This window comes from Anser anser, assembly GCF_964211835.1.
Source record: "Anser anser genome assembly, chromosome: 1".
NCBI lineage: Eukaryota > Metazoa > Chordata > Aves > Anseriformes > Anatidae > Anser > Anser anser.
Window position 1 is genome coordinate 211,031,224 of NC_139720.1, and position 15,473 is coordinate 211,046,696.

General features: G+C 49.3%; 1 protein-coding gene across 1 annotated transcript; it reads left to right on the plus strand.

The window, feature by feature from the left end:
• The first annotated feature begins 2,277 nt into the window (after positions 1–2,277).
• Positions 2,278–15,472, plus strand: LOC310883979 (unconventional myosin-VIIa-like). The gene is made up of 12 exons (XM_083805107.1): positions 2,278–2,696; positions 3,806–3,959; positions 4,131–4,286; positions 4,493–4,598; positions 5,885–5,998; positions 6,796–6,883; positions 7,070–7,176; positions 8,098–8,283; positions 9,823–9,939; positions 10,649–10,732; positions 11,005–11,124; positions 12,125–15,472. Exons 1-12 carry the CDS (start codon positions 2,570–2,572, stop codon positions 12,212–12,214), a joined length of 1,449 nt encoding a protein of 482 aa, XP_083661233.1. The 5' UTR covers positions 2,278–2,569; the 3' UTR covers positions 12,215–15,472.
• The last annotated feature ends 1 nt before the right edge of the window (position 15,473 follows it).

The window sequence follows — 15,473 nt, forward strand, 5'->3', positions numbered from 1 at the left end:
CCACTGCACCTCTGGTTAGGCCCAGGCCCCCTGCTGCTGGATGTCTGAGGGGCCGGCCTGTTCCCCGCATCGCTGCGGTGCCAGTGATATCTCCAATAATCGTCTCTGGGCCGGGCAGCAGGCTTCCCCCAGGCACTGATGTCTTTTGTGCCGCAGGTGCTGTCCCTCTGCCCATGAGACATCTTTCTCCCATTAGCTGCCATCTTCTCGGTGCTTCCTCAGATCGCTTCGCGGTCCTCACACCGAGGAGGGCTGCCGCTCGCCTTGCTCCTTTCTCTGGCCTTCCTCCTGCCGCTTACGCTGGCTCTCAGAGGACCGAGTCGCTGAGCAAGTGGCGGGCCAGCGGCAGGGGGCCTCTTTTATAGGGCCCGGGGCAAAGGCGTGACAGCGGTGGCCACTGTGACCTCAGCAAGGCTCTGTGATGGAGTGGCCCGTGCGAGGCCAAAGGCGGCTGCGTTGGGAGAGGCCTGGAAGATGCCCTCATGTGGACAAGGAGGAGGGCTGGGGGGGCTGAGGGGCCCCTTTTCTGGGGCTGGCTCCCCCCCAGGCCATTTGGCTTGACAGAGAGAAAGGCTGCCCCATGCAATCCTGCCTCAACCCATTTTTTCTCCCCATCTCCAAGGCTTAGAATCTCTGGTTAACAAAAGAAAACTCCATCAACAAAACCAAACCAGACCCATTCAAAAGGCTAAAGCGGTCACAGCTGAAGTACCCATCTTCAGGAGATCTTTGATCTCCTTCTATGACCAAGTGACGCGCTTGGTGGATGAGGGAAAGGCTGTGGATGTGGTTTACCTTGACCTCAGTAAGGCTTTTGACACCGTTCCCCACAACATTCTCCTCAAGAAACTGGCTGCTCGGGGCTTGGACTGGCGTACGCTTCGCTGGGTTAGAAACTGGCTGGATGGCCGGGCCCAGAGAGTTGTGGTGAATGGAGTCAAATCTGGTTGGAGGCCGGTCACTAGTGGAGTCCCCCAGGGCTCGGTACTGGGGCCGGTCCTCTTTAATATCTTTATTGATGATCTGGATGAGGGCGTCCAGTGCACCCTCAGTAAGTTTGCAGATGACACCAAGCTAAGTGCGTGTGTCGATCTGCTCGAGGGCAGGAAGGCTCTGCAGGAGGATCTGGATAGGCTGGAGCAATGGGTGAGGTCAACTGCATGAAGTTCAACAAGGCCAAGTGCCGGGTCCTGCACCTGGGGCGCAACAACCCCAAGCAGCGCTACAGGCTGGGAGATGAGTGGCTGGAAAGCTGCCTGGCCGAGAAGGACCTGGGAGTATTGGTGGATAGTCGGCTGAATATGAGCCAGCAGTGTGCTCAGGTGGCCAAGAAGGCCAACAGCATCCTGGCTTGTATAAGAAGCAGTGTGGCCAGCAGGTCTAGGGAAGTGATTGTCCCCCTGTACTCGGCTCTGGTGAGGCCGCACCTCGAGTACTGTGTTCAGTTTTGGGCCCCTCGCTACAGGAAGGACATGGACGTGCTCGAGCGAGTCCAGAGAAGGGCGACCAAGCTTGTGAGGGGTCTGGAGAACAAGTCTTACGAGGAGCGGCTGAGGGAGCTGGGCTTGTTCAGCCTGGAGAAGAGGAGGCTCAGGGGCGACCTCATCGCTCTCTACAGTTACCTGAAAGGAGGCTGTAGAGAGGTGGGGGTTGGTCTATTCTCCCACGTGCCTAGTGACAGGACGAGGGGGAATGGGCTAAAGTTGCGACAGGGGAGTTTTAGGTTGGATGTTAGGAAGTACTTCTTTACCGAAAGGGTTATTAAGCATTGGAACGGGCTGCCCAGGGAGGTGGTGGAGTCACCATCCCTGGAGGTCTTTAAAAGACGTTTAGATGTAGAACTTAGGGATATGGTTTAGTGGAGTACTTAGTGTTAGGTCGGAGGTTGGACTCGATGATCTTGAGGTCTCTTCCAACCTAGAGAAATCTGTGAATCTGTGAATCTGTGGGAGGCTGTGCTTAGTGGTCTAGTATTCCTTCCCAGTGATCCCTTACACAGCCTGAGACCACGTAGGCAGCAGGTGAATTACGTGGGGACATTTTCATCTCAGCTCCAAAGCATGCACCACTGCTGAATGTAGCTTACCAGACTGATCAAAAAACTCCCGCTCCTGTTTAGAGGGGTTGGCAGCCCATGGAGACAGACCAAGTCCTGTGAGATGTCTTCACCCTGGTGGGTTTGTTCTACTGGGCAATATTCTTTCATTGTTGCTGCCCATCTCCCTCACCACCCATTGCCATCACCCCTTCTCTTGTGGTTAGAAGCTTTTTTTTTTTTTTTTTTTTTTTTTTATTTCAGTAGAAAAGGTGCTTGGGTAGGGTCCAAAAGGGACTTTTCTGAGCCCTAGGAAAGGAAAAATGACTACCTTTGGACACAGCGGGAGACAGATACTCTGTAAAACTGTGAATAGCCACTTGGTGTAAGAGTTCTTTATTCTGGTGTTGTGAACAGCCTTCCAGGTGAAGCACTGGTTACACACAGTCCATTTTATCCCTGTAACCTCTCCACCTTTCCTTTTGCTTTTCCTTTGCCACCAGGCCACCACCCAAGCACACCCTGAGCAGGGTCATGATCACCAAGAGCCGTGGGAAGGACAAGTTGTGGTGTTACACCCGTGAGCCCATCAAACAGCCGTTGCTGAAGAAGATCCTGGGGAGCGAGGAGCTGTCCCAAGAAGCCTGCATGGCCTTCATTGATATCCTTCCACTTCCTGGGGCACCCCTTGGGCAACAGGGCTGACAGGCAAAGGGCTGAGCAGCTTCTTCAGAGACCCAACTAAAGCCCATAGAAAGGTTTCTGGTCCCTCTTAAGGGCTTTGGGACCATGTCATGGACTTGGAGATGGATCTGATCCCGAAATCTGTATTTGAGCATCCTTGAGAGCTGATGGGTGTCTTCTCCATAAGCAAGGTCCAGGGAGTAAGTTACTGAGTCTTGCAGGTACACATCGCTTAGCGGTTAACTCAACAGTTCTGTTTTGGCTTGCTTCAACTCTCCAGGATGCATCTGCTGTAGAAGGGAGTAGACCTAATCATTATGGATACAAACTAGTCCTCATGGCCTCAGGGACAGGGCTTGATGCCTGAGTATCACTTTCCTGGCAGAATAAAGACAGCATGGGAGAAAGAAGCTGAGTACAAATATAAATCTAACCTGTGGAAGTCGCCTTTGTGTTTTGGTAGGGTTTTGCTCTAGGATACAGACTTTAGTTCGAACAGTTCTGTTGGTATAAACCCGGTACTGATGCTACAGCACAGTTACTGCTGCTACAGTTTTCCTCCTAGCAGCAAATAACAGCAGTAGTAGGAACTAAAAGGACTGGTAAAAATTGAGAACATCTGCAATTTTATCATTCTCCTTTCCATGTTAAACACATTTATTCAGAATACTGTGACCTGTTGTCATGCAGAATAGGTACAATATGGTGAAGTGGTGAAGGTCATCATTTGGTTTATGTTACCACAGCTCCAGTGCTGTCTGCAGAGCTCTGCCTCATGACACCAGCTGAAAATCTGGTCTTTTATAGTGGTATCACTATGTGTGATCAGGTAACACAGTAGTCACAGAACTTCCCTAGGCCTACATCCCAACCACAAAGTGGTTCTTTCTGACCTGAGATGATGCATGAAAAAGAGAGAGAGCTCGCTGGACATCTCCTAAAGAAATTTAAAGCCTTACCACTGTGCCCCCTCCACCAAATTGCAGCCACTTCTGTAGTCAAATGTGGGATGTCTTTTATCACATCATCAACAGAAGGGCTTCTCCAGACCTCCCGCTTAGCTGATCCTTGACTCCTGCCTCCCACCAGTGCTGAAGTACATGGGTGACTACCCATCCAAAAGGACCCGCTCAGTCAATGAGCTGACAGACCAAATATTTGAAGGTGCCTTGAAAGCTGAGCCTCTGAAGGATGAAATCTACTGCCAGACCCTGAAGCAGCTTACGGACAACCACATCAAGTAAGAGTCGTTGGTTTTGCTTGGCCCAAAGACACTAGCCTCTGTTGGGCAAAGGAGATCTGGAGCCTAAGCATGTCTCCTCCCCTCTAGCTGAGAACCACCCACCCATGCCAAAGCACAGAGCAGTGTCCATGCCATAACTTTTTTCCTCCTGGATCTCTCCTCGTTTAGGTACAGTGAAGAGAAAGGCTGGGAGCTGCTGTGGTTGTGTACAGGCCTTTTCCCTCCAAGTAACATCCTCCTGCCCCATGTCCAGAGGTTTCTGCAGTCCCGAAAACATCACCCGTTGGCAGCAGACTGCATCCAAAGACTCCAGAAAGCCCTAAGGTACAGCACCAAAAGACCTCCTAGTCCTGACCATGCCACAGCATCCAAATATGCATTAGAAATTACAAGTAGGAGATGTTTTGGTAGTAGTTGGAGGGACACTGGAAGCTCACAGCCTTTCTCTGCATTCAGCCAAACTGAACTAAAAGGACTTTGGGTGGAGGATGTTGCTGATGCTATGGCACTTGCCTCTCCCTGTTTTGCAGGAATGGATCCAGAAAGTACCCTCCCCATCTCGTAGAAGTGGAAGCCATTCAACACAAAACCACCCAGATTTTCCACAAGGTTTACTTTCCTGATGACACCGATGAGGTAAATGGGATAGAAGGAAACTTCATTTTTGTCAGGATGGATGTCAATTTTCTTATTAAAATCCCAGAAAAGGCTACTGTTGTTTCTGATTCAGAAAAAATTCAGCCTTCCCAGAAGAGTCTGAAACAGCAGCATCAGAAAGATCCATCCTTATCTACCTTGGTGAGGCAGGATAGAAGACTGGAGCTCAGGGGTCTGATTTCCTGCAATTCACCTTCTCCAGACATGGGTGCTGAGTCAGTCTTCACTGCAAATTTTGACTCCAGGAAGAGAGAAACAGGATGTGTTCATCTCCATCCACGCCCTCAGTGGTTCACAGGCCTTGGCCATCAGTTATTTGCAGCCTCAACTGACAGATTCAGTCCACCAAACCATACCCAGCTGGGTACCAGTCCCAGGGACTGGGCTGGGAGCTGGCAAGAAGGAAACTAAAATTATTCCCCATTCTGACCTGAGATGACGCAGAAATCATAACATCTGCACTCAGGAACCTTTCATTAATCATCTTAGACATTAATAAGGCATGTAGATAAATTGAGGCTGGAGCAGATAGGCATGTCCTTGCAGGTACTGCTCTCTCATGCTACTGATTAGTCTCCCAGTGAGGCTTGCCTGCTCCTCTCTTTCATCATGCCCTTGGGCACAACTAAATTCTTGTATTTCCAAGGGAGTTTATGTGAAAAGCAGTGCACACCCATGAAGGGAAAAGGGTATTCTTCTCCAGTAGCTGTGTGTGTGCCCATGTTTTTCTGTAACGGGGTTTTACAGATCTCCTGGGACTTCTTATCACTCTGAGTATTTTTTCTATGTGACTAGTAATAAGCTGCTTTATACACACGCATCTGTGTGAGAGCCAGTAGAAGGAGGCAGAGGGGACTTCGGCACGTGTCTGTGGTCCCTTTGACCATGGCAGTCACCCAGGTGGGCTGGCCAAGTAGTGTCCCTGTGGTACAACACGCATTTGCACTGAGGGGCAGTGGCACTGAGCTCCAGGCCATTCTCTCATGGTAGGTGGAACATGGGTTCTGGTGGTTCAGGCAAACGTGGCCATGCATGGGACTGGCAGAAGTTTAAGTTCCCAATAAGTTCCCAATAAGAAGTTCATGGCTGAACTTCTGCAAATTTCCTTTTCACATGTCCAGAGCCACAATCCATAAAATCACTTCTTTCGTTGGTGGTGGGCACTTACATCTTTTCACATATCTGAGCCTAGAGCTCCTCGAAGAGAGCATGAAGCAGAAATTAATCTTGAGGTAGCAGTGGTGATGATCTTCCTTTCTTTGTAGGCATTTGAGGTGGAGTCCAGCACAAAAGCCAAGGATTTCTGCCAGAACATCTCCAACAGGCTGCTCCTAAAATCTTCTGAAGGCTTCAGCCTCTTCGTCAAAATCTCTGACAAGGTGAGTGACCCACACAGAGGCTGGGGTAATGCCAAAACACTCGGTGCTTCACAGCAATCATCCCAAAGGGCTTAAAACACAAACAGGCAAAGGTCTCCTGTGTTGAGAGCAGGTGGCTTTAACGCCCGATGATAGCACTGTGGCAGCCTGCTGTGTCCTGCTGACTGAGTGATGCAGCCAGTGCCACCCTATGTGCAGGATCTCACACTAATTGTGGCCCACCGAATCCCTGTGTGATCCAGAGTGAGGCAAGAGTCACTCTTTTTTTGCCTTTGTTGTCATTTTTGTCATTTTTTGCCCAAAGAGGTCACTGCATTGCGAATTAATTGAATGTTAAAGAGCACATGGGGACTGCCAGATGGAGCCAGCCTGGTCCCCTCTGGGTAGCTGTTCCTGTGGTGCTGCATTGATCTGGGGCAAAGGAGATAGGGTCCATCAGGAGAAAGAGGTAGAAGACCCATGTTGCTGAGACGGTGTCCTGGTTTTGGCTGGTTTATAAGGATTAAGAAAAATGTGCAAGCTTAGAGCTGCCTTGGGCAACTGGAAGAAATCTACAGAGATAGTCATCAGGAAGGGAAATTAATTGCTCCAGGGAAACAGGAAGGTGCAATAAGAATTAATGGGTGGAATTAGAGCGAGTTGTTGGCAATGGCTTTCTGGCATCAGCAGTTTGTAGCAGAGAAGTCTAATTGAGACAAAGCAGTGAGCAAAAACTGCAGGAGATGGGGCAACAGCCAGCCCTGCCTGTGGCCTCTCGCTGCTTCCTCAGCCTTTGTAACCATGTGCTGTGCCCCCAGGTCATCAGTGTGCCCGAGGGCGATTTCTTCTTTGACTTTGTGAGACACCTGACGGACTGGATAAAGAAAGCAAGACCAGCGAAAGATGGTAACAGTGACTTTTCTCCCTTTGGGGTCACGCACAGCCCTCCTTGAGCCCTCCAGCCCTTTTAAAGATGGGCCACGCTGCTGTGGTTGTGCTGCCCGTGCCAGCCCTGGGGGCAAAACCTGACAGATGACCTGGCTGGTGCTCTCAGCATTGCTCTCAGATCTGCTCCCTGCTTCCTTCGCACAGGTATAGTGCCTTCCCTCACCTACCAAGTGTTCTTCATGAAAAAGCTCTGGACCAACACAACGCCTGGAAAGGATTCGATGGCAGATTCGATCTTCCACTATTACCAGGTGCTCTGGGAACCTGAGATAGCAGCAGAGACTTTGGGAGGAATTAGGGTGGAAAGACTGTGTATGTGCAGATGCATGAAGTTTTACTTTTAACAGAACAAAGTCCTGCCTTCAACAGAGAGCTATGAAGAACAGTTGGGTTGTATGGCAAGGACCAGGCTTCATGCACTGTAAGGCAACCAACTCAGCTGAGATTTGGGCCAGATGTTCTTGGGAAAGTAGCAAGAAGTGGGACACAGTAGCACTCAGCCTTAGCAGGGAGTACAAATTCACAAGCATTCTGAAGGTTTTCAGCTCCTTCATTCTTGGGCGTGAGCTGTGATGGTCCCAGCAGCCAGTCAAGAAGCTGCAGCTCTTCTGCACTTGTTTCATCTGGGAAGAAAGAGACATGTGCATGTCCCAAAGCTTTTTCATACAAGTATGCAAATACACAGATGTTCCCTGTGTTCTTGCCTGGATAAAGCAATTATCCTAATATTATCATAGCCTCTGATGCTTTGATAGTTACCTGACACATTTTCAAGCATCTTTTCGTAATGGGGGAATAGATTGAAAAAAAAATGAAAAGGAAAAATAAAGGGAGGAAAAAAAACCCATTCAATTCCAATTGTCCATTACAAGGGTTGGATTTTCAGCAATGAGGGAGGGAGAACAAGACTGTAGGTTCACACATCTGATACCTACCACAGGGACCACCCTGTAACACGAGAACGTTTCAGGCCAGAGAGGATCTTTAGACATCAAGTGTGGTCTCAGCTGAGCAGCTGCCTGTCCACCACACTTGGTACAACAACTATGAGTGTTCCTAAGGCAGAGCCTCATATCCAGGAGCTGGAGACCTCCAAAAATGTGATTTAGCACCAGAGGGTGAAGGTCTGAGGTCACCCCCTCTATTTCTGAATGGCTTTCTTCCACATACAGGAGTTACCAAAGTACCTGCGCGGCTACCACAAGTGTACACGGGAAGAGGTCCTGCAGTTGGCAGCTCTCATCTACCGGGTGAAGTTTGAGGATGACAAATCCTATTTCCCCAGCATCCCCAAGCTTCTGAAGGAGCTGGTGCCTCAGGACCTCGTCCGGCAGCTCTCTCCAGATGACTGGAAGCGGGTAAAACAGCAGCTTTAGTCATAGGTCAGGCTTGGTGGGGGGAAACCCAGCATCTCGTGTGACTTGTCTGATGTTCAACACTGAAGTCAGGTTGCCAGAAGGAGTGACCCATGGTCCCTCTTGAGCCTTAAAAGGGCCACAATCTCTCCAACAGCACCAAGAGAAGGAATTGTACATGTGTTCAGACACACACACACGTTGTGGGCTTTGTGCTGCACGTTGCTGTGACTGTAGTGGTGGATGCAGTGCTGTATGGACACATCTAGGGGATGGTCTCATGTAAAGCTTTGTTGTTGAAGGCAGACTGCTGAGCAGAAAGGCAATTCTCCCCGCTTTACACAAGGAGAGCTGTGGCACAGGTACGGACAAGTCTAGGTGTCCTGGTTCCAGTTAGGACAGAGTTAAGTAGCTCATAGTAGCTGGTAGGGTGCTATGTTTTGGATTAGGATGAGAAGAGCGCTGATAACATGCTGATGTTTTAATTGTTGCAGAGCAGTGTTTACACCAGGCCAAGGACTTTTCGGCTTCTTGCTCTGTCCTGCCAGCGAGCAGGCTGGGGGTGCAGCAGGAGCTGGGAGGGGACAGACCCAGGACAGCTGACCCAAACTGGCCAAAGGGGTATTCCATACCATCTGACGTCATGCTAAACAATATATAGGGGTGGCTGGCCGGGGTGGGGGGGCCGGCTGCTCGGGAATAGGCTGGGCATCGGTCAGCGGGTGGTGAGCAATTGCATTGTGCATCACTTGTTTTCTTACACATTATTATTGTTAATACTATTACCATTATCACTATTATTATTATTATTGTTATTATTATTTTCCTGTCTTAATAAACCGTCTTTATCTCAACTCACAGGCTTCACTTTCCCGTTTCTCTCCCCCCATCCCAGAGAGGGAGGGGGGAGGGTGAGCGAACGGCTGTGTGGTGTTTAGCTGCCAGCCGGGTTAAACCACAACACTAGGCCATAAAGTAATGTAGATGTCTCACTGCCAAGAAACAATCTTGTAAGTCCTTTCTGTTTGCTGGGACTTGAACTTGGCCATGTGTCTAACAAGCAAATTATTGGCTTCTCTGTGTCGAAGTCCCCTCAGTCCCTTCTGCTCCCAAAATTGAAAGATCAAAATTTATAATCCCTATAATGGAGTCATCAGTACAGCTTCTAAGAAAGGACCTACTTTAGTTCCAGGCTCTGCTCCAGTGACCCACCAACACTTCTGTGAAGTGTTCATTGGAGCAGAGACTAGAATAGATGTCTCCACCTGGAAAACTTCTCCAGCTACTTTCTTGGCCCAATTAATATTTACTCATCCCAAGAAACTTGCCATCTGAGAACAGCTAATAGGCAGGAAGAACTGATCACAGGTTCACCATATGCTGTGGTTTGTTAATGAATCTCAGCGAAAGCCCAGTTACCGTGAAGCAATTATGGTTTCTGGTAGGATAGTCCGTCTTTGTAGCATGATGCTTCTTTACCTGCAAAAATCTTTGGTCCAAGGTAATGCAAACCCTCCAGCTCTGCTGTCCTCTCTGTTGCAGTCCATCGTGGCATACTACAATAAGCACGCAGGCAAAACGAGAGAAGAAGCCAAGCTTGCCTTCCTAAAGATTATCTTCAAGTGGCCTACATTTGGATCAGCATTCTTTGAAGTGAAGGTACCTGCTCTGCCTGGGGGTTCCCTGGCAGCTTTGAGACAGTATCAGAAGTCCCGTATCATGGAGGGGTTCCAGGTATGCAGGGTTGTCCCAGTGCCTGGAGTGGAACAACCCTGATAAGACAGGGAAAGGATGTAAGTCTCTCCATCAGTAAAGGGCTGAGATACTCATTTATGGCTGCCCTGTCTCTTTACAATACTGGGGCATTGTAGAGCATCAACGTATCTCAGTCCTCTTCAGGTCTATCCTCGCAGCTGTACTGCTGAGGAGGCAAGAGCCATTCTCTGTTTTGTGAAGGGAAAGGGGAACGTGTAATTTTCACACACCTGCACACACTGTGAACCCAATCCAGATCACCCATCATGGCACCAGGTTCCCATCACAGGCAGGGGAGGCCAGTAGTGATGAAGTCCAAGAACTCTGGGCACCTTATTGCAACCCCCCATACTCAGGGACCATACATTAAGCATGGTGTGGAAACATGACGCTGAAACCGTTCATGATATCTTTGAACTTAGGCACCTTAATTTCTGTCATGTTCATTAGATGGCATAGTGGATCTGAATAATATCCTGTGATTTTTCCACCCAGAGTGATTTAGCTGCCAAATGTAAATGCAAATGCTGGCAGAAGATACTGGGTGAGGAAATAGGAAAGCACCTGATTTAGCACGACGCTTCCCCTAACCAGTTCATCTCATTTCCAACAGCAAACTACAGAGCCAAATTATCCAGAAATCCTTCTAATTGCCATCAATAAGCATGGAGTGAGCCTCATTGATCCCAAAACCAAGGTAAGCAAGACTGAGGTCTTCACCAGGTGCTCCTGAGCCAACTCCCCAACCCCTTACAGGGTTAATCCCAAAGGCTGTGCTATTCCACCAGCCACATGGACCTTCCAGTAGAGCAGTCCTCCACGAGAATGGAGGATCCGCAGTCTTGCACTTCACTGCTGTTCCTGTGAGGCCATGGTATATTCTCATTTCAGCAGACATCCTTGGTCTGCTTGAAGGAAAGTTAAAGGTTGAGGCTCTCGTGTTGAGTGTGAGTCTTGTGTTCCCACCAGGATATTCTCATCACTCACCCCTTCACCAAGATCTCCAACTGGAGCAGTGGCAACACCTACTTCCATATAACTATCGGCAACCTGGTGAGGGGAAGCAAGCTGCTCTGCGAGACATCCCTGGTAAGGAGTGTTAAAGATTGATGGGCACAGTTAGAAAAAATCCTGACTTTGGCAGGCTAAAATAAACTGCTTCCCATAAGCCATGTCTCAGGGATTCTCTGGACTGAAAGTGGTCTCATAGAAGACCCATCAATGTGTGTTTTTCTTTTTTTATTTTTATATTTTTTCCCCTTGATTTCAGCACTGTCTGGTTGCTATCTCCAGAACAGCTTTTCCTAGGGATGATTTAGATATTAAGTATGGGGATATGTTAAGTGTGTAAGGCCTCACCTCCTATGCATCCATGGAGAGCTTTATGGCAGCACAGAGTTCATCCAAGACTTCCCTGCCACTGCCCCCAGGGCAGTAGCACTGGACAAGCCTGTAGTAAGCAAACAAGCAGCACTCACACCATGGCTCTGCCCAAGCAACTGGGGCTCTCATTAGGTCCATCTTCCAAGTTACAGGCAAGCCTGAGGTTCTTGGGGCATTGCCAACCCAGGAACATGGGACACTGCTCCATGTCACTGGAGTGAAAAACGTATCAAAGCAGATGTGGGCTCAGGGGGTGTCCTTTTACCAAGATCCTTTGCCCAGCTTGTACCTACTAACAGCCACAAGGAAAAAAAAAAAGAAAACAAAACACTTCTGCTTAGTCTATCTTAAACTCAAAGCATGTAGGATAAAAAGTCCTGTCCTGTTATTAATTTGGGGCGTTCACATTATTTTTGGCCATTTGAAAAATCCACTCCCCTTCCAAAGCTCCACACATCCTTAGCCTCAGCAGCCTCCTGGGAGAGACTTGCACTGTAAATTGTGTTTGATCCTTGTGTCAGGGCCATATCACTCAAGGAGAACTGTGGAAAAAGGAAGAAGGAAAAAGAAAAAAAAAAAAGAAGGGAAAAATATACCTGGAAACATATATATAAGTTAACGACTTGTAGCAAGTGTGTTCAAGAGGCATGAGCCAGAGACCAAGCTGTGCTATAAAGGCAGGTAACATCTTCTCTCTCCTCACCAGGGCTACAAGATGGATGATCTTTTGACCTCGTACATCAGCCAGATGCTAACAGCCATGAGCAAACAGAGGAGTGCAAAGGGTAGCAAGTGAACTGCAAGAAGCCACTGGCAGGTGGCCATGGGGCTAATTCGCCAGCTGAGGGCTGTGGGGTACCCATGCAGCTGGGGGAGAACCTTTGCCTCCCAGATGTGGAAGATGAGCCGAACGCCGTCAGGGAGTTCGCTGGACTCTGACCTCGAAGGCTCCAATCCCACCTCCCCTTCGAGCGAGGATGACTATCTCTGACCCCCCCCCGTCCTCCTTCCCCACCCTGCAACCCGACTCCACCTTAAACCTCAAAGATTTCCAGGGGACACCACTGCTCTCAGGCAGTGACTGAGCAAAGAAACTCCGGCAGGACGTTTGCCTGAACCCAACAGCTGCCATCAAAAAGGCTCTGGGAAGAGGATTTGTGTGTGTGTGCGTGTGCGTGTGGCTTGGTTTGGTTTGTGTTTTTATTTTAAGTAAAGAGAGAGCTATTGAGATGCTAACGGCTTTTGGTGAGCTTATGGGCATTTCAGGTTTGAAGAGGAGTAGCAGAGCCCCAGTCCATGCTGGAAAGGTGTCTGATGAACACTGCGGGGCTTGTTTTTTGACATCACAGAAGAATACACCGTGTTCTTAAGGACAGGAAGAAAAAGCAGGCTGGGAGGAGCACATTTTAACCAGGAATCAGAACAAACAAACCACTGATCGAACAGGCTAGAGTACTGAAGTGCTGTCTGTGCAATGCTGGAAATATTTAAAGAACAAATTTTAAAGTTCTGTTTCTTCTTCTATTTATTTTTTAAAATATTAAAAAGAAAAAAAAATATCCCGCAATTTGCGCTGGTATCTGGACGATGACTCAGGGCTGAGGGCGACCTGCAGGACAATTCCTCGCCCTAGGATCCCCCTGGCACCGTGACAGCCAGTGACTGGGGCACATCTTCCCCAACCTAAGGGCTCAGCTGGAAGTGAAGCTCAGAAGATGTCATCTCCTTTTGCCCCCCTTGTGTCCAGACAAATTAACCCTGGGAGGATCTTTACTGCAAGCTTCAACGTGGACGTAGGGATTTCGAAGTTCCTGCTCTTGGAAGATTGTGGCCAAGCCCATGTGCAGAAAGGGCTCTGATCTAAACACGGACTTGGCCATCACAGCTGGAAAAAACTTAATGATTTTGTTTTGCTTTTGTGTGTGTTGCTGTATAAAAGGGCTCTCTGCCAGTCCCGGTTGGAGCCTGAAGCACTCTCAGAGAGCACAGGCCCATGATTTCAGAGGGTTTTTCTCCATCTTTGGTTGGCCCTGCCGATCTGCTGGCTGGTTGTCCCATTGTCCACCCAGCACCACGCAGTGTGGAGCAGCTCCTTTGGACCAGAGCTGGGACCTGCCGGCAGAGAGGAGGCTAAAGGCATGTCGCGTCTGGGGGGAGGTAGGGGAAGGAGCATGGGGTGCCTTTCCAAAATCCAGGCTTCAGAGGAGCACGTTCCTGGGCAGGTGGCATCAGGAGGGGTGAGAAGTGTCTGCTGAGAGCTGATGTTGGTGTCACTAACCAGTTAAGCTCAAGTAACCCTTGCTGGGCTTACTGGGCTCAGTCTCCCAGCGCTGTGGCACCAGGAGCACTACCTGCCAGGCCACCAGGAGCACGGCATCTGACGGGGATACAGCAGTGGCTTTGGACCTCGGTCTCTCCACCAAAGCAAACAAAATGCTGCTTGGAGACGTCCACCAGCCAGCCAGGGCTGCTAGGAGATCCCCCTTACCACCACGACGAGCCTCCAGCCACCCCTGCCGCCCACAACACGCTCAGTAGACGATGCAGCCTAGCAATGTTCTCCAGTGCTGGTCTGGGCCAGCTTTCCCCCACCGCCACCCTCGTCCCTTCGTTCACAGCTCTGTTGGCCTCCCGTGCACCCCACCATTTAGGGGGTGCTGGGACTCTTGTGTGCGTGTGCCTGTGTGTCATATGTATTAGCATCTGCTGGCCTCTTTGTATTCACACCGAGCAATGTAACACGAAAAAAAACGTATGTCCAAGTGAAATATTCTCATTAAAAGGCATAAAGTGGCTTGCGGGAGGCTGTCCTGCACTGTGCGGTCGTGGTGGTGGCTCCACGGGTGGGATCAGGGCCCCCAGGTCCTCAGCAGGGAGAGGACTTCTGGTGGAACGGGGCTCCTGGTGAGAATATCCGGCAAGGGGGAGCGAACCGTCAGTGGACACAAAAATTAAGAAAATTAAGAAGGGGGGTAGGGAGCTAACACCATCATTAGGATCCTTTCTGCACGCTTCATAGATCTGGAGCTGCTCTACACCAATCCTTTTGCCCTTTTCCAAGGGAAGCTACTGCTTTTTTGCACATCTAGCCTCCAAAATACCTCAAAATTGCAAGCTTAGAAAGGTTTGAGTGCTTTTCAGCACAGTTAACTTTGAAACCCTGTACTTCCCTTTCACCTTTTATTTGTGATGATATGTTTAATCAGCAAAAACACACCTCTGAATGATGATGATCTGAATGCCACGTTCTTCCCCTTTCCCAATCCCCTAGAATAAGAACAAAACAGGATTGGAGAGCCAAACTGTATTTAAAACATCACCTAAAATTTACAAAAGAAAAAAAAAAAAAGTTTTTATTATCTGTTCAAGTAGAAATGTATGGCTTAAACCTGGAGATGTTCACATCTCCCTTGCAGAACAAGGCATGGAATTCCTTCCCCGTATGTGCCAGCAGCCACCGGGAGAAATGAAAATCGGAATAAATCCCAGGATGCAGAGCAGGTAACAAAGACCTTCCCAAGGGAAAAGCAAACAGGACACCTCGTGGAACCAGTTCACACCCAGCTCGATGAAGAAGTGTTGTGCTCCTGGTTACTGTCCCGGTAGTCACATGGCCAAGGCACCAAGAAATCCTTTAGCATCTGTGGAAAATACTCCCTCACCCACAGCCAGGGTGAAGTCTGTCCCATTGGGGTTTACGGCAGGACTAGAGGAGGGGAAAGGAAAACCTAAGCTGTCCCTGCCTGTGTTATGGAGAGGCACAGACCCTGGTGAACCATCCAGCAGCACTTGACCGTCGTGGTGGGGCTGGGGAGCTCCTGGGGCTGGAGCAGACCTGAGAGGAGGAAGGGAGTGTGTGGACAGGAGACTGGAGAGATGTGGACAACCAAGGGCAAGGAGGACCAGAGGGTGCTCGGGTGTTTGCAGCGAAGATAAAAACAAAGCTGCACAAACAGAGGGCTTACACACTGCAGGAGGGCTTACAGGATGAGGTACAGTGGTCTCAGAGGGAAATGGTGGTTCCTACACGAATCCTGCCAGGGAGGTTTAATCCT